This window comes from Pristis pectinata, chromosome 2 (assembly GCF_009764475.1).
Source record: "Pristis pectinata isolate sPriPec2 chromosome 2, sPriPec2.1.pri, whole genome shotgun sequence".
Taxonomy (NCBI): domain Eukaryota; kingdom Metazoa; phylum Chordata; class Chondrichthyes; order Rhinopristiformes; family Pristidae; genus Pristis; species Pristis pectinata.
The window spans coordinates 5,846,886-5,863,124 of record NC_067406.1 but is presented as its reverse complement, the minus strand read 5'-3'; the positions used below and the strand labels follow the sequence as shown (position 1 = coordinate 5,863,124).

The window sequence follows — 16,239 nt, the reverse complement described above, 5'->3', positions numbered from 1 at the left end:
ATGTTGCTGGTGTCTTCCACAGTGAAGACTGACGCAAAATACTCATTCAGTTCATCCGCCATTTCTTTGTTCCCCATTACTACCTCTACAACGTTATTTTACAGCGGTCTGATATCCACTCTTGCCTCTCTTTTATTCTTATTTATCTGAAAAAACTTTTGGTATCCTCTTTTATATTATTGGCTAGCTTACCTTCATATTTCATCTTTTCTCCCCTTATTGCTTTTTTGCTGCCTTCTGTTGGTTTTTAAAAGCTTCTCAAGCCTCTAGCTTCCCACTAATTTTTGCAATATTGTATGCCCTCTCTTTTGCTTTTATGCTGTCTTTGACTTCCCTTGTCAGCCAATGTGGATCATTATTTGTTTTATTGTCAGCAGATCAGGCAGTATCAGCGGAGGAGAGAGAGAAGTGGGCCTGACGTTTCATCTCAGAGTCATAAAGTCAGACGACATGGAAACAGGCCCTTTGGCCTAACTGGTCCAGTCTGACCAAGGTGCCCATCTAAGCTGGTCCCATTTGCCCATCTTTGACCCACACCCCTCTAAACCTTTCCTATCCATGTATCTGTCCAATTGTCTTTTCAAAGTTGTTGTTGTACCTGCCTCAACCACTTCCTCTGGTGGCTCCTTCCACATATGGACCACCCTCTGGGTACTAAACATTGACCATCAAGTTCCTATTAAATCTCTCCCCCCTCACCTTAAAATCTGTGCTTGATGTCCCAACGCTGGGAAAAAGTGACTCACCCTATCTATGCCCCTCACGATCTTATACAGCTCTATAAGGTCACTCCTCATTCTCCTACGCTCTGAGGAAAATAGTCCTAGCCTGTCCAACCTCTCCCTGTAACTCAGTCCCTCTAGTCCTGGCAGCATCCTTGTAAATCTTTTCTGTACTCTTTCCAGTTTAATAACATCTTTCGTCTGGCAAGGTGACCAAAACTGTACACGATACTCCAAGTGTGGCCTCACCAACGACTTGTACAACTGCAACATAACATCACTACTTCTACACTCAGTGCCCTGAGCGACGAAGGCCAGCGTGCCAAACGCCTTCTTCACCACCCTGTCTACCTGTGATGCCACTTTCAGCGAACCATGTACCTGAACTCCAAGGTCCATCTACAATACTCCCCAGGGCCCTATCGTTAGTGTTTCATCTGTTGAAATATTATCACTCTCCACAGATGCTGCCCAACCAGTTGAGTGTTTCTACAGTATTGCCTTTTATTTCATATTTATGGCATCTGCAATATTTTGCTTTTGGAGACATGGTTTGCCTGGAGTCTGTTACATTAGAATGAACAATTAGACAACACAGTAAGTTCCCTCTTCAGAAGCACCACAATTTTACGATAGGCTAAGTTTTAAATTACGAAGCGTTTATTAAATAAGCAATTAACAAGCAAACAGTTTGGTAACAGTTATGTATGTACAGTAGAACATCTTTAATCTCCTCCAGTAGATGTGATGATGACGCATTGCAAACACTAATTAGCTTTTAATACCTGGTTTGTAAACACACAACCTATCATTCTAGCTACCAGGAAGGTTGCTCTGTCTGGTTCCCAGAACTTTTGGCTTTTCAGACTATCTTTTCACAGTCTCTCACCTCCCAGCGCAGCCACATCAGAGTCCCCAATCCATCCCAGCAGAGTCCTCATCCATCCCAGCAGAGAACCCAATCCATCCCAGCAGAATCCCCATCTATCCCAGCAGAGAACCCAATCCATCCCAGCAGAGAACCCAATCCATCCCAGCAGAGAACCCAATCCATCCCAGCAGAATCGCCATCCATCCCAGCAGAGTCCCCAACTGCCCCACTGGAGCCATTCCATCAGAATCCCAGCAGGGTTTCCAAGTGGAATACTTCAACACAGGGAAACTCCGCTCCCTGAAGGTGGGGAGAGTGTGGGACTCACTCCCACAGGGAGAGGTTGGGGTGAGCAGTAGAGGTGAGTTGAGGGGGAAGTTGGGTCAACATATGAGGGAGAGGGGACTGGGATGCAGGGAAAAGCAGTGTGTACCAGTAGGTCCAGTCAGCTTCTGTGGTGGAAGTTCACCAAAACCACAAATTGGTGGCAGCTCTTCACTCACGGAACAAAGAGCCTGGAGAGCAAACATTGAAAACTCACCCACCGAGTTTGCAAAGACACCTTCCAGTTAAATCTAAGAAGGACCAATCCACAGAGGGTGCAATCATCCCATCCCAGTGTGTGGCCAACGTTTGAGATTTATTCAACGTAGGATTTATCATAATTCCTCAAGACATAAAAGGCCATTCAACCCTTCTAATCTATGCCAGCCCCAGCACATTCCCAACAATCCTATTTCCCTATAACCTATTCTCTCTCTCACAGTCCCATCAACTTCCCCCGGATCCTACCCTTCACCCACACACTCAGGACAACCTACAGTGGCCAATTAACCCACCAACCTGCACATCTCTGGGATGTGGGAGGAAACCGGAGCACCCGGGGGAAACCCATGCAGTCACAGGGAGAACGAGCAGGCTCTACACACAGACAGCGCCGGAGGTCAGGATTGAACCCGGGTCACTGGGAGCTGTGAGATGGCTGCACAATTGATGGCTGGCTGCCAGATTCTTCCCACCTTCTAGTACAATGCGGGACTACGGACAATAATGCACCAGGTTTTGTTTCCATGGTGAAGGGGTGCTGTCAGCAAGTGCTGAAGCTGGGGTTCAGTGGAGACTTCAAAGGCTGAGACTGGCGTGGTTCTTTGTCAGACAAGGGTGTTGGGATTGACAAATCCAACATGGCAGAGGGGGTTAAGAACCGTGATCTGACTGAAAGGCAGGTGCAGGCTCGACGGGCTGAATGGCCTCTTCATGAGCATTCATGTGCCTGGACTGGATTGCCAGCCCGTATCAGAAACCACACCAGCTCACCTTCTGGAGCAATAAACAAACTGCTGCAGGAACTCAACAGGTCAGGCAGCATCTGTGGAGGGGAATGGACAGTCGATGTTTCAGGTTGAGACCCTTCATCTGGACTGAGAGAATGGAGGGGAGATGGTCACGATAAAGAGGTGGAGGGAAGGGGTGTAGGAAGAGCTGGCAGCTGGCTAGATAGAGTGGACAGCCAGCGCCTCTTTCCCAGGGCACCAATGCTCAATACAAGAGGGCATGGCTTTAAAGTAATGGGTGGGAAGTTCAAGGGAGATATCACAGGAAGGTTTTTTACCCAGAGAGTGGTTGGGGCGTGGAATGCGCTGCCTGCGGCGGTGGTGGAGGCAGGTACGTTGGTCAAATTCAAGAGATTACTAGATAAGCATCTGGAGGAGTTTGAAATAGAGGGATATGTGGGAGGAAGGGGTTAGATCATCTTAGGCGAGGTTTAAAGGTCAGCACAACATTGTGGGCCGAAGGGCCTGTTCTGTGCTGTACTGTTCTATGTTCTATGGTTATAGGTGGATCCAGGTGAGGAGGGGTGATTGACAGATGGGGGGAGGGGGAATGGCGATGGAGGCTGGGAGGTGATGGGTGGAGGGCTGCAAATGGTGGGATCTGATAGGAGAGGAAGGTGGAGCCTGGAATAAAGGGAGGGAGGTGGGGAGGGCAGGGGGGACCAATGGGGCGATGGGCCGATGGGGTGGGGGGGAGGGGATAGAAACAGGGTGACGGGGGCTGGGGTGGGTGTAGGGGGAACTGGGTAGATCAGGAGGATGGAGAAAAGGGGCAGAGGGGGAGCTGAAATTGGAGAATTCAATGTCCGTGCCGTCGAGTTGTGGACTGCGCAGGAGGATGAGGGGAGATCTCATAGAGGTGTACAAAATTACGAGGGGTATAGATAGGGGGAATGCATGCAGGTTTTTTCCCCTCAGGTTGGGTGAGACTAGAACTAGAGGTCATAGGTGAAAGGTGAAATATTTAAGGGGAATCTGAGGGGGAACTTCTTCACTCAGAGGGTGGTGCAAGTGTGGGACGAGCTGCCAACGGAAGTGGTCGATGCAGGTTCAGTTAAGAAGACATATGGAGTGTTGGCCTTCATTAGTCGGGGTATTGAGTTCAAGAGCTGCAAGGTGATGTTGCAGCTCTATAGAACTCTGGTTAGACCACACTTGGAGTATTGTGTTCAGTTCTGGTCGCTTCATTATAGGAAGGATGTGGAAGCTTTAGAGAGGGTGCGGAGGAGATTTACCAGGATGTCGCCTGGATTGGAGAGCATGTCTTATGAGGATAGGTTGAGGGAGCTCGGGCTTTTCTCTTTGGAGAGAAGGAGGGTGAGAGGTGACTTGATAGAGGTGCACAAGATGATAAGAAGCAGAGATCGAGTGGACAGTCAGAGACTTTTTCCCAGGGCGAAAATAGCTAACACGAGGGGACATAATTTTAAGGTGACTGGAGGAAGGTATAAGGGGGATGTCAGAGGACAGTTTTTTTACACAGAGTGGTGGGTGCGTGGAACGCACTGCCGGCAGAGATTGTGGGGGCAGATACATTAGAGACGTTTAAGAGACTCTTAGATAGGCACATGAATGATAGAGAAATGGGGGGCTATGTGGGAGGGAAGGGTTAGATCGATCTTAGAGCTGAATAAAATGTCGGCACAACATGCTGTAGTGTTCTATGTTCAGTGTTCTATAATTGTAGCATTTAAGAGAGGTTTGGATGGGTGCATGGATGGGAGAGGTTTGGAGGGATATGGTCTGGGTGCAGGTAAATGGGACAAGACAGAAAGTCAGGTCGGCATGGGCTGAAGGGCCAGTTTCTGTGCTGTAGTGCTCTATGACTGCCCAGGCAGAATATGAGGAGTTCCTGCAGCGGTTTGCTTTTGGCTCCAGATTCCAGCGTTTGCAGTCTCTTGGTTCTCCAGACTACTTTCGACCTGGCCGATGTGGCTTAGTTATTCCAAAGACAAGCAACACGGAGACAATCTGGTTACTCAGCGCAGCAGCTGGAGGTACAGACATAACAACGGAGTCCAACTCTCCGTGGCCTTGCACTCAGAGTGCTCCGACTTCCCTTGGCAAGAGCGCAGTGGGCAAAGGAGGCAGATTTATGATCCCTGGTCTCTGCCTCCACCAAGAGGAGGCCTCAGATCTCACCAAATCCACCCCCCCCCCACCCCCAATAAGCAGATAGGCAAGTATAGCGGCTCTCACTGTTCAGTGCACTCCTGGGATCAGCAGGCGTCTCATGTTCAGACCATGGGCCTAATCTATACATGGACCAGCAAGTCTCCCAGTGGCGAAGAGGAAGACGATTTTAGTAAGTGTTACGGTGGGACGGGATGTGACCCGGAACAGCCAGGCACCAGCTCCTGGCTGCAACGGGCAAATGTGCAAATGAAGATCAACCCCGTTCTCACCACAGCCCTGGGAGAGCAACCCAGTCAACATCGGAGCAAGCGGGCAAGGTTACAGGAGTCTGCCGAGGATCACCCCCTGCGGCGTCGATGCCTCGGCTCCCGGGAGCTCCAGGAAGCCCAGGCTGAGATGGAACTCCAAACCCTTCTTGTCAGTGGCCTTCAGTTCGCAGAACACTCCCTGGGAACCTGAGGAAGGGGCAGGAGGGACAGAAGGAGGGAGTGAGAGAGGGAGGGAGGCAGCAGGCAGGAGGGGGGAAGAGGAAGAGGGAACGGGAAGAGGAAGAGTGAACAGGAAGAGGGACCCGGGTGTGGATAGACAGAAGAGGGAGACTCCGAAAGAAAAGGAGAGAGGGAAAGGGAGAGAGTGGGGCAGGGAGGGAAGGGTAGGAAGATCAAAGAAGGGGAGAGAGATGGAGAGAGAGAGAAATGTAAGTTAAGGGTAAGTCATAAACGATGCATAGGAAGATATTTCTGCACCCAGTTCTTCTCTGTGCAACAATTTTGTATTGTGGAAACACCATCAAAAAGGCTTGAACTATGTATGTTGGTGTGTCTGTAAGATCTGAGTGCACCATGTGGTACAACTTTACATAGAGCATAAAACACAGCACAGGGACAGGCCCTTCGGCCCACAATGTCTTCACCGAACACAGTGACGAATTAAACTATATCTCTTCTGCCTGCACATGATCCAGATCCCTCCACTCCCTCCATGTGCCTGTCTAAATGCGTCTTAACTGCCTCTATTGTATCTGCCTCCACCACCACCCCTGGCAGCCCGTTCCAGGCACCCACCACTCTCTGTGTAAAAAGCTTGCCCCACACACCTCCCCCTCTCACTGTAAGTGCACGTCCTCTAGCAAGGCACGGTAGAGTAGCAGTTAGCGTAAAGCTGTTACAGCGCCAGCAACCCGGATTCAATTCCGGCCGCTGTCTGTAAGGAGTTTGTACGTTCTCCCTGTGTCTGCGTGGGTTTCCTCCGGGTGCTCCGGTTTCCTCCCATGTTCAAAAGACGTACAGGTTAGGAAGTTGTGGGCATGTTATGTTGGCATTGGAAGTGTGGCGACACTTGCGGACTGCCCCCAGAACACTCTACGCAAAAGATGCATTTCACTGTGTGCTTCGATGTACAGGTGACTAATAAAGATACCTTATCTTATCCTATACCTTATATATCTTATTTGCCATTTGACACCCTGCACACTGTCCTCAACTCCACCAATCTTTGCATCCTCTACAAACTAATACACCCATCTACACTTTCATCCAAGTCATTTACATATCTCACAAACAACAAAGGTCCCAGCACCGATCCCTGCGGAACACCACTGGTCATGGACCTCCATCCACAATACAATCCTCCATCACTACCCTCTGGTTTCGATAGGGTAGACAATCCTGAATCCAAACAACCAAGTCGCCGTGGATCCCATGCATCTTAACCTTCTGGATCAGCCTACCATGAGGGACCTTGTCAAATGCTTAACTAAAGTCCATGTAGACAACATCCACTGCCCTCCCCTCATCAATCGCCTCCGTCATCTCCTCAGATAAACGTAATCAAGTTTGTAAGACATGACCTGCCCTGCACAAAGCCATGCTGACTTTTCCTGATCAGGCCATGCTTTTCCAGATGTGCGTAAATCCTATCACTAAGAATTCTCTCCAGTAGCTTCCCTATCACTGATGTGATGTGCCTGTAATTTCCTGGATTCTGCCCATTTCCCTTCTTGAACAAAGGAAACATAATCAAAGACCTCACCCACCCCAAACATTCTCTCTTCTCCCCCCTCCCATCAGGCAGGAGATACAAAAGCCTGAAAGCACGTACCACCAGGCTCAAGGACAGCTTGTATCCCGCTGTTATAGGACTATTGAATGGTCCCTTAGTACAATAAAATGGACTCTTGACCTCACAATCTATCTCATTATGACCTTGCACCTTATTGTCTGCCTGCACTGCACTTTGTGGCTGTTACACTTCATTCTGCATTGTGTATCATTTTACTTATACTGCCTCAATGCAGTGTGTAATGAATTGATCTGCATGCAAGACAAGTTTTTCACTGTACCTCGGTACATGTGACAATAATAAACCAATTTACCAATTTTTGCTGCAGTAAAGCAACAAATTTCTTGTCATATAATTCAGTGGTAATAAATCTAATTCTGATTCTAATTACAAGATTGGCTACTCTCCTGTCCTCTCGGACCTTGCCTGTTGCTAGTGAGGATATAAAGATCTTGGTCAAGGCCCCAGCAATCTCCTCTCTTGCCTCTCTCAATAACCTGGGATATATCCCATCAGGCCCTTGGATAATAAATCCCCTGCTTGGCATCAACAAGAGTGGAAGCAGTTCAGAGAAAACATGAAGGTGTCAGTGTGCATTCTCAGCCAGAGAGCCCTGTTACCAGGGAGAGGTATCAAGGAGACAATTAGATGTGGTTCTAGAGATGGAAGAGTTGATGGGATCTTCAGAGCAGGGTGAGGGAGAGGATTAGAGAGATACAGGGAGCAGGGTCAAGGGAAAGATGCAGAGGGGTGTGGGGAGCAAGGTGAGGGAGAGGGTTGGAGAGATGGAGCAGGGTTATGTTGAAGAGATGGGGGGACACGGAGAGCAGGTATGGGAGGAAAAGTTGGAGCGATGCAGGGAACAGGTCAGGGGACGGAACACTTTACCGTTAGCTTTCAGTGCAGATAATACGCAGATAACTAAATTCCGAGCCTCGCTGGGATCTGACATCTTCGGATGAACATCCACTTGGATAAGGGAAGGGAAGTGGTAGAGCAAGGAGTCAGAGAAGGTGGCGGTCTTCCTGTAGAAAAACATCATCAGCTCCTGAAAACAAACAAGAACAAATGAGTAACCTCTGGACTTAGCTGCCTGGCTCTCTAACAAGAGGTTTACAAGTTATGTAAATTGCCCAACATAATAATGTTCATTTAGGCAGAGTATTCATCCCCACATCTGCTACCCCTCACCCTTCCTTATCTCAACTCAGTCCACTTCCTCACCCACTGCGCTCTTGGTCTGTAAATACTTTAGAACATAGAACAGTACGGCAGAGTACAGACCCCTTGGCCCACGATGTTGTGCCTACCGAAAGATAAACCTACTCCGTGATCAGTCTAACCCTTCCCACCTACACAGCCCATAAGACTGCATTTTTCTTACATCCATATGCTTATCTAAGAGTCTCTTGTGTCCCTACTGTATCAGCCCCCACCACCACCCCCGGCAGAGCGTTCCAGGCACCCACCACTCTCTGTGTGAAAAAAACTACCTTTGATATCTCCCCTAAATTTTCCTCCACTCACCTCACATGGATGTCCTCTGGTATTGGCCATTGCTACCCCGGGCAAAGGTGCTGGCTGTCCACTCTGTCTATGCCCCTCATAATCTTATACAACTCTATCAAGTTGCCTCTCATTCTGCATCGCTCTATATTTCCTCATAAGACATACTCTCTAATCCAAGCAGCAACATGGTAAATCTCCTCTGCACCCTCTCTAAAGCTTCCACATCTTTCCTATAATGAGGCGACCAGAAATGAACACAATACTCTGTGGTCTAACCAGAGTTTTATAGAGCTACATTACCTCTCGGCTCTTGAACTCAATCCCTTGACTAATGAAGGCCAACACGTCATATACCTTCTTAACCACCCTATCAACCTGCGCGGAAATTTTGAAGGATCTAAGGACTTGGATCCCAAGATCCCTCTGTTCCTCCACACTGCTAAGAATCCTGCCATTAACCTTGTGTTCTGCCTTCAAGTTCGATCTTCCAAAGCGTATCACTTCACACTTCTCCGGATTGAACTCCATCTGCCACTTCTCCGCCCAACTCTGCATCCTGTCTATTTCCCATTGTAACCTACGATAATCTTCTACACTATCCACACCACCATCAACTGCAAACTTACTAACCCACCCTCCACTTCCTCATCCAAGTCATTTATAAAAAGTCATGTCTCACAAGCCTGATAGGATTCTTTGAGGAGGTGACCAGGAGGATTGATGAGGGTAGTGCAGTAGATGTGGTCTACATGGATTTTAGTAAGGCATTTGACAAGGTCCCACATGGTAGGCTTCTTCACAAGGTCAGAGGGCATGAGATCCAGGGACGCTTGGGCGAGTGGATTCAGAATTGGCTTGCCTGTAGAAAGCAGAGGGTTGTGGTGGAGGTGGTGCATTCAGATTGGAGGGCTGTGACTAGTGGTGTCCCACAAGAGTCTGTTCTGGGACCTCTACTTTTCGTGATATTTATTAATGACTTGGATGAGGGGGTAGAAGGGTGGGTTAGCAAGTTTGCAGATGACACAAAGGTCGGAGGTATTGTGGATAGTGTGGAGGACTGTAGGAGATTGCAGAGGGATATTGATAGGATGCAGAGCTGGGCTGAGAAGTGGCAGATGGAGTTCAATCCAGAGAAGTGCGAGGTGGTACACTTTGGCAGGACAAACTCCAAGGCAGAGGACAAGGTTAATGGCAGGATTCTGGGTAGTGTGGAGGAGCAGAGGGATCTTGGGGTTCATATCCACAAATCACTGAAAGTTGATTATGGGATGTTAGCTTTCATAAGTTGGGGGATCGAGCTTAAGAGCAGCGAGGTAATGATCCAGCTCTACAAAACTCTGGTTAGACCACACTTAGAGTACTGTGTCCAGTTCTGGTCGCCTTATTATACGAAGGATGTGGAAGTGTTGGAAAGGGTGCAGAGGAGATTTACCAGGATGCTGCCTGGTTTGGAGAGTATGCATTATGAGGGAGCTGGGGCTTTACTCTTTGGAGAGAAAGAGGATGAGGGGAGACATGAGAGAGGTGTACAAAATATTAACAGGAATAGATAAGAGTAGGCAGCCAGCGCCTCTTTCCCAGGGCACCAATGCTCAATACAAGAAGGCATGGCTTTAAAGTAATGGGTGGGAAGTTCAAGGGAGATATCAGAGGGAGGTTTTTCACCCAGAGAGCGGTTGGTGCATGGAATGCGCTGCCGGGGGTGGTGGTGGAGGCAAGTACATTGGTCAAGTTCAAGAGATTGTTAGATAAGCATATGGAGGAATTTGATATAGGGGGATATGTGGGAGGAAGGGGTTAGATAGTCTTAGGCGAGGTTTAAAGGTTGGCACAACATTGTGGGCTGAAGGGCCTGTATTGTGCTGTACTGTTCTATGGTTCTATGGTTCTAAAATCATAATTCTAAAATTCTCATGCACATGTCTAAATGCTCCTATCATCTTGCTCCTCTCTCTCTCTCCAACCTCCACCAAGCCTACAACCCAATCAGAGCAGCAGATGGCTTCAAATTGGACCTGTCGCATTATTCATCTTCCCCACTGCCATCAAGTTCTTGAACCGACCTGAAAATACCCTAACACTACCTCGGTCTGTGTTTTCTTTTTCTCCAACTCACACTAATGTCGTTATGTTTATTTTAGTTTACTTTGTCGTGTAAGTTATGTATAATTTTTGTTAATTTAAGTTTATGTTCACTTGTGTTTGTAATGTACTGTGCTGCTGATACAAAAAGCTAACTTTCATGGCATTTATACCCTAGGTATGTACACCCATGACAATAAACTTAAACTACTGGAGCCAGTCTCACCTCCCAAGTCGGTGAAGAGTAGATTCAAGTCCCACTCCAGAGACACAAGCCCATAATTCAGTTTGCCACACTGGTGAGGGAATGCTGCAGTGTTGGAGATGCTGAGTTTCAGATGGTAAATTGGTTTATCATATAAAGACCCTCCCAGAAGGACATGACGGAAGCCATGGAAATATCCCAGACGACACTTATCCATTAACCTACATCACTAACACAGATTATTTGGTCTCTGTAACTGTAACACTTTATTCTTGCATTCTGTTATTGTTTTCCCTTGTACTACCTCAATGTACCGATGTGATGAAATGATCTGTATGGATGGCATGCAGAACAAAGTTTTTCACTGTACCTTGGTACACGTGACAATAATAAACCTATTTACCAATTTGGTCATCTCACTTCATTGTGATGAAGAGTCACAGACCTGAAATGTTATCTGCTTCTCTTTCCACAGATGGAGTCATTATAGAGCTCTATAGCCTGGAAAACAGGCCCTTCAGCCCAACTCACCCATGCTGACAAGTTGCCCACCCGAGCCAGTCCCATCTGCCTGAGTTTGGTCTGTACACCTCTGAAGACTTCCTATCCATGTACCTGCCCAAGTGTCTTTTAAAAGTCGTAAACGTACCTGCCTCTAGCAGCTCATTCCATGTACTCTGTTTGAAAAAAGTTACCTCTCAGGTCCCTTTTAAATCTTTCCCCTCTCACCTTAAACCGATGCCCTCTAGTTCTGGAGTCCCCTGCCCTAGGAGAAAGACTGTGGCCATTCACCATATCTTTACCCTTAGTGATTTTATAAACCTCGATTAGAGCCTGACCGACTGAGATTTCCCAGCATTTTCTGATTTCCTTCCAGATTTCCAACATCGGCAGTTTCATTTCATTTTTATTTGGTCGTTGCTGTTTTGTGGAAATTGGCTGCTGTGTTTCCCATAATAAATTTCATAAAATATAAGTAAGCTCATAAATCACAAGGAATTTCATTGCACCCTGGTGTATATGACAATAAACATCTGAATCTGAATCTAAATCTGAAATACGGACACCAGCCTCCCCTCCTTGGACTCTGTCTTTACCTCTCGTTGTCTTGGTGTAGCAGCCAGCATAATCAAAGACCCCACCCACCCAGGACACTCTCTCTTCTCTCCTCTTCCATCAGGTAGAAGATACAGGAGCCTGAGGGCATGTACCACCAGACTTAAGGACAGCTTCTACCCCACTGTGATAAGACTGATGAACGGTTCCCTTATGTGATGAGATGGACTCTGACCTCACGATCTACCTTGTTGTGACATTGCACCTTATTGCACGCACTTTCTCTGTAGCTGTGACACTTTACTCAGTACTGTTATTGTTTTTACCTGTACTACCTCAATGCACTCTGTACTAACTCAATGTAACTGGCACTGTGTGATGAATTGACCTGTACGATCGGTTTGTAAGACAAGTTTTTTCACTGTACCTCGGTACAAGTGACCATAATAAACCAATACCAATACCAATATTTCAGCAGCTGTCTAAAGATGAAGGGGATATTTGGGAGTTTGTAAAAGGTGCTATACAAATGCAAGCGTTTCAATAGGCTCATCGAGAAGCAGCCCCAAGTGTCCAGTGGACCTCTCCCAACTATAATATCCTAAGACTTCACCTGAGTCGGAGTTAGGCTCTCGAGAGCTGTAGGTTTGGAGTATTTCTCCTGCATGGCAGGAAGCCAAACTGCTTCAGTCCCCTTCAGGAATGCCTTGACTTCTAAGGCTCCGGATACACAGCCGCACACTTCATGCTCATCCTCCAGCACAAAGCAGTAATCCGGGCATAACGTCAGGAAATGGCCCAGGAACCTAAAGGCAAGCAACAAGATGTCATAGAGTCATACGGCTCAGAAACAGGCCCTTCTGCCCAAATCTTCCATGCTGACCAAGATTCCCATCTAAGCCAGTCCCATTTGCCTGATTTTGGCCCATATCTCTCCAAACCTTTCCTATCCATGTAGCTGTCCAACAGTTTGAGTTTGGGGAATATACATAGAACATAGAACAGTACAGCACAGGAAGAGGCCCTTCGGCCCACCATGTTGTGCTGAACTAATTAAACTAAATTCCTAAATCCCTTCTGCCTACACAATGTCCACATCCCTCCATTCTCTGCACATTCATGTGCCTATCTAAGAGCCTCCTAAATGCCTCTGTCGAATCTGCCTCCACCACCCCCCTGGCAGCGTAGCATAGCGGTTAGTGTAACGCTATTACAGCGCCAGCAACCTGGGTTCAATTCCCGCCACTGCCTGTGAGGAGTTTGTACGTTCTCCCCATGTCTGCGTGGGTTTCCTCCGGGTGCTCCGGTTTCCTCCCACATTCCAAAGACATATGGGTTAGGAAGTTGTGGGCATGCCATGTTGGCGCCGGAAGCGTGGCGACACTTGCGGGCTGCCCCCAGCACATTCTTAGCAACACAAAAAGATGTATTTCACTGTGTGTTTTGATGTACATGTGACTAATAAATAAATATCTTATCTTATATCCCAGGCACCCACCACTCTCTGTGTAAAAAACTTGCCCCACACGTCTCCTTTGAACTTTCCCCCTCACCTTAAATGCAGGCCCTGTCAACATTTCAACCCTGGAAAAAAGATATCGGCTGTCTATCTATTCCTCTCATAATCTTATAAACTTCTATCAGGTCTCCCCAAATGTATACTAAACATTGCCATTGTAGCTGCCTCTACACTTCCTCTGACCTGCAGGGCAGTCCTCATATCCGAACCATCCGGGCTTCACACAAGGTCTTTATCACCTTGTCCATTATCCCCTTCTCCCCCTCCCCTACCTGGCTCCCTCTGCCCATCACCCTTCACCCCTCCTCAGTCCACCAATCACCTCTGGCCCCTCTCTCGCCACTCCCCCTCTCCTCTTTACACCGGCCGTCTCCCCTCTCCACTCTCAGTCCTGATGCAGGGTTTCGACCCGAAACATCGACAATTCCTCTCCCCACACACAGATACTGGTCGACCCGCTGAGTTCCTCCAGCAGATTGTTTGTTGCTCCACATTGCAGCATCTGCAGTCTCCTGCGACACATAAAATGTCGGAGGAACTCGGCAGGTCAGGCAGTATCTATGCAGGGAAACGGACAGTCAACGTCTTTTCATCGGGACTGACAGAAGGGAGATAGCGGGTATAAAAAGGTGGGAGGATGGGGTGGAGCAAGAGCTGGCAGGTGATAGGTGGATCCAGGTGAGGAGAGGTGATAGGCAGGTGGGGGAGGGAAGGGTGGAGATAGCGACAGAGGCTGGGAGGTGAGAGGTGGAGGTGACAGAGGGCTGCAGACGGTGGGATCTGACAGGGGAGGAAGTTGCAGCATGGAATAGAGGGAGGGAGGTGGGGAGGGCGGGTGGGAAGAGTGAGAGGGGACCCAGTAGGAGGAGTGTGTCACTATTTCCTCTCTCCCCTCCTCCATCTGCTCATCACCCCTCCTCACCTGGATCCACCTATTGCCTGCCGGCTCTCACTCTACCTCTTTATGCTGGCTCTCTCCCCTCTAGCTTTCAGTCCAGATGAAGGGTCTCAACCTGAAACGTTGACTGTCCATCTCCCTCCACAGATTTTGTGTGTTGTTCCAGACTGCAGCAATTGCAGTCTCTTGTATCTCCACACCAGGTCTCCCTGGAGCTGGGAACACTGCCACACATCAGCAATGAGGAGTATCTTATCTTATCAGATTCATGCAGAGACACGTTCTTCACAATTCTTGGGGACCCTTCTGACCGTCAAAGACATTTTAAAACAAAACAATCAAATTGATTTTTTTTTAAATTAAAACATAAAAGTAATTTAATTAAAGAATTAAGAACACCTTAAAAATTGGGTAAAGCAATTTCAGCTCCTTTATCTGCAGGGTCCATGGCCCCAGTTAGATGAGCAGGTCGATGTTATTTACCAGCTCCTACATCGACCTCCAACTCCACCTACCGAATGGCTGGCTGTCAATCAGTTTAATAAAATTACTGAGTCTTTTTTTACTTGCACTTCTGTCATTGTTGAAGGTATCTTGACTGGTTGCATCAAGGCCTGGTACAGTAATTCGAATGCGCAAGAATGTAAGAAGCTGCAGAGAGTAGTGGACTCAGCCCAATACATCACAGGCACATCCCTCCCCACCATCGGTAGTATGTACAGGAGGCGCTGCCTCAAGACGGCAACTTCTATAATCAAAGATCCCCACCATCCAGGCCATGCCATCTTCTCGCAGCTACCATCAGGCAGGAGGTACAGAAGCCTGAAGTCCCACACCACCAGGTTCAGGAACAGCTACTTCCCTTCAACCATTCGGTTCTTGAACCAATCTGCACAACCCTAATCACTACCTCAGTATAGCAACACTAGGACCACTTTGACCACTTTGCACTACAATAGACTGTTTTGTGTTTGTTCTAATTGTGTTCTTTCTTGGATAACTTTGTATAATTTATGTTTAATTTATGCTTTTGCTGTGAATGCTGCTTATCTGATGCTATGTGCCTGTGATGCTGCTGCAAGTAAGTTTTTCATTGCACCTGTGCAAACATGTACTTGTGCATATGACAATAAACCTGACTTTGACTTTGGACAAATGACATCCAAGACCAGCAGGGGGTGGTGGTGGGTCATGCAGTGCCCATGCTGAGGGATCTCCTGGGTCCTCACCTGTCTCCAACCAGGTCAGGGTGGCAGCTTGCGTGATCCTTCTCCTGCGTCTTGCAGATGTGGCTCTCCAAGCACATGGAATACAACGCCCTCTGTAATGGAGGGACAGACAACAGCAGGAAACCGCTTTTCCAACGCAGCACTCTCAACCATAACTTGCGATAATTCAGGACTCTGGGAGCAAAAACATCCCAGTGCTCTCCCTACTCCTGACATAAGGCAACATCTGATACAGATCCATGTCATGAAATCATAGAGGTAGGTCATGTGTGGACAGTAAGAGAGGCCAGACCTGAACGTCCAAGCAGCTGAATATAAGGCAATGACTTGGGGTCCAATGGAAGTCCCAAATATACCAGATCCAACAGTCATAGAACATAGAACAGTACAGCACAGTACAGGCCCTTCGGCCCACGATGTTGTGCCAACCTATATAAACCTACTCTATGATCAATCTAACCCTTCCCTCCTGCACAGCCCATAACCCTCCATTTTTCTTACATCCATGTGCCTATCTAAGAGTCTTTTAAATGTCCCTATTGTATCAGCCCCCACCACCACCACCTGCAGTGCGTTCCAGGCACCCACCACTCTCTGTGTAAAAAACCTACCCCTGA

The 16,239-nt window shown here is 47.8% G+C and overlaps 1 protein-coding gene across 3 annotated transcripts in view; it reads right to left on the bottom strand.

The window, feature by feature from the left end:
* Nucleotides 1-1,344: 1,344 nt before the first annotated feature.
* Nucleotides 1,345-16,239, bottom strand: part of si:dkey-183c6.8 (protein O-GlcNAcase) — a 64,605-nt gene continuing 49,710 nt past the window's right edge. For all 3 annotated transcript variants that reach the window (XM_052038488.1, XM_052038497.1, XM_052038505.1), the window contains 4 exons: nucleotides 15,623-15,714; nucleotides 12,590-12,782; nucleotides 8,013-8,172; nucleotides 1,345-5,518 (listed from right to left, as the gene is read on the bottom strand). In XM_052038488.1, the coding sequence (XP_051894448.1) occupies nucleotides 5,382-5,518; nucleotides 8,013-8,172; nucleotides 12,590-12,782; nucleotides 15,623-15,714 (582 nt within the window). In that variant the 3' untranslated portion in view covers nucleotides 1,345-5,381. The remainder of the gene's footprint in view (nucleotides 5,519-8,012; nucleotides 8,173-12,589; nucleotides 12,783-15,622; nucleotides 15,715-16,239) is intronic.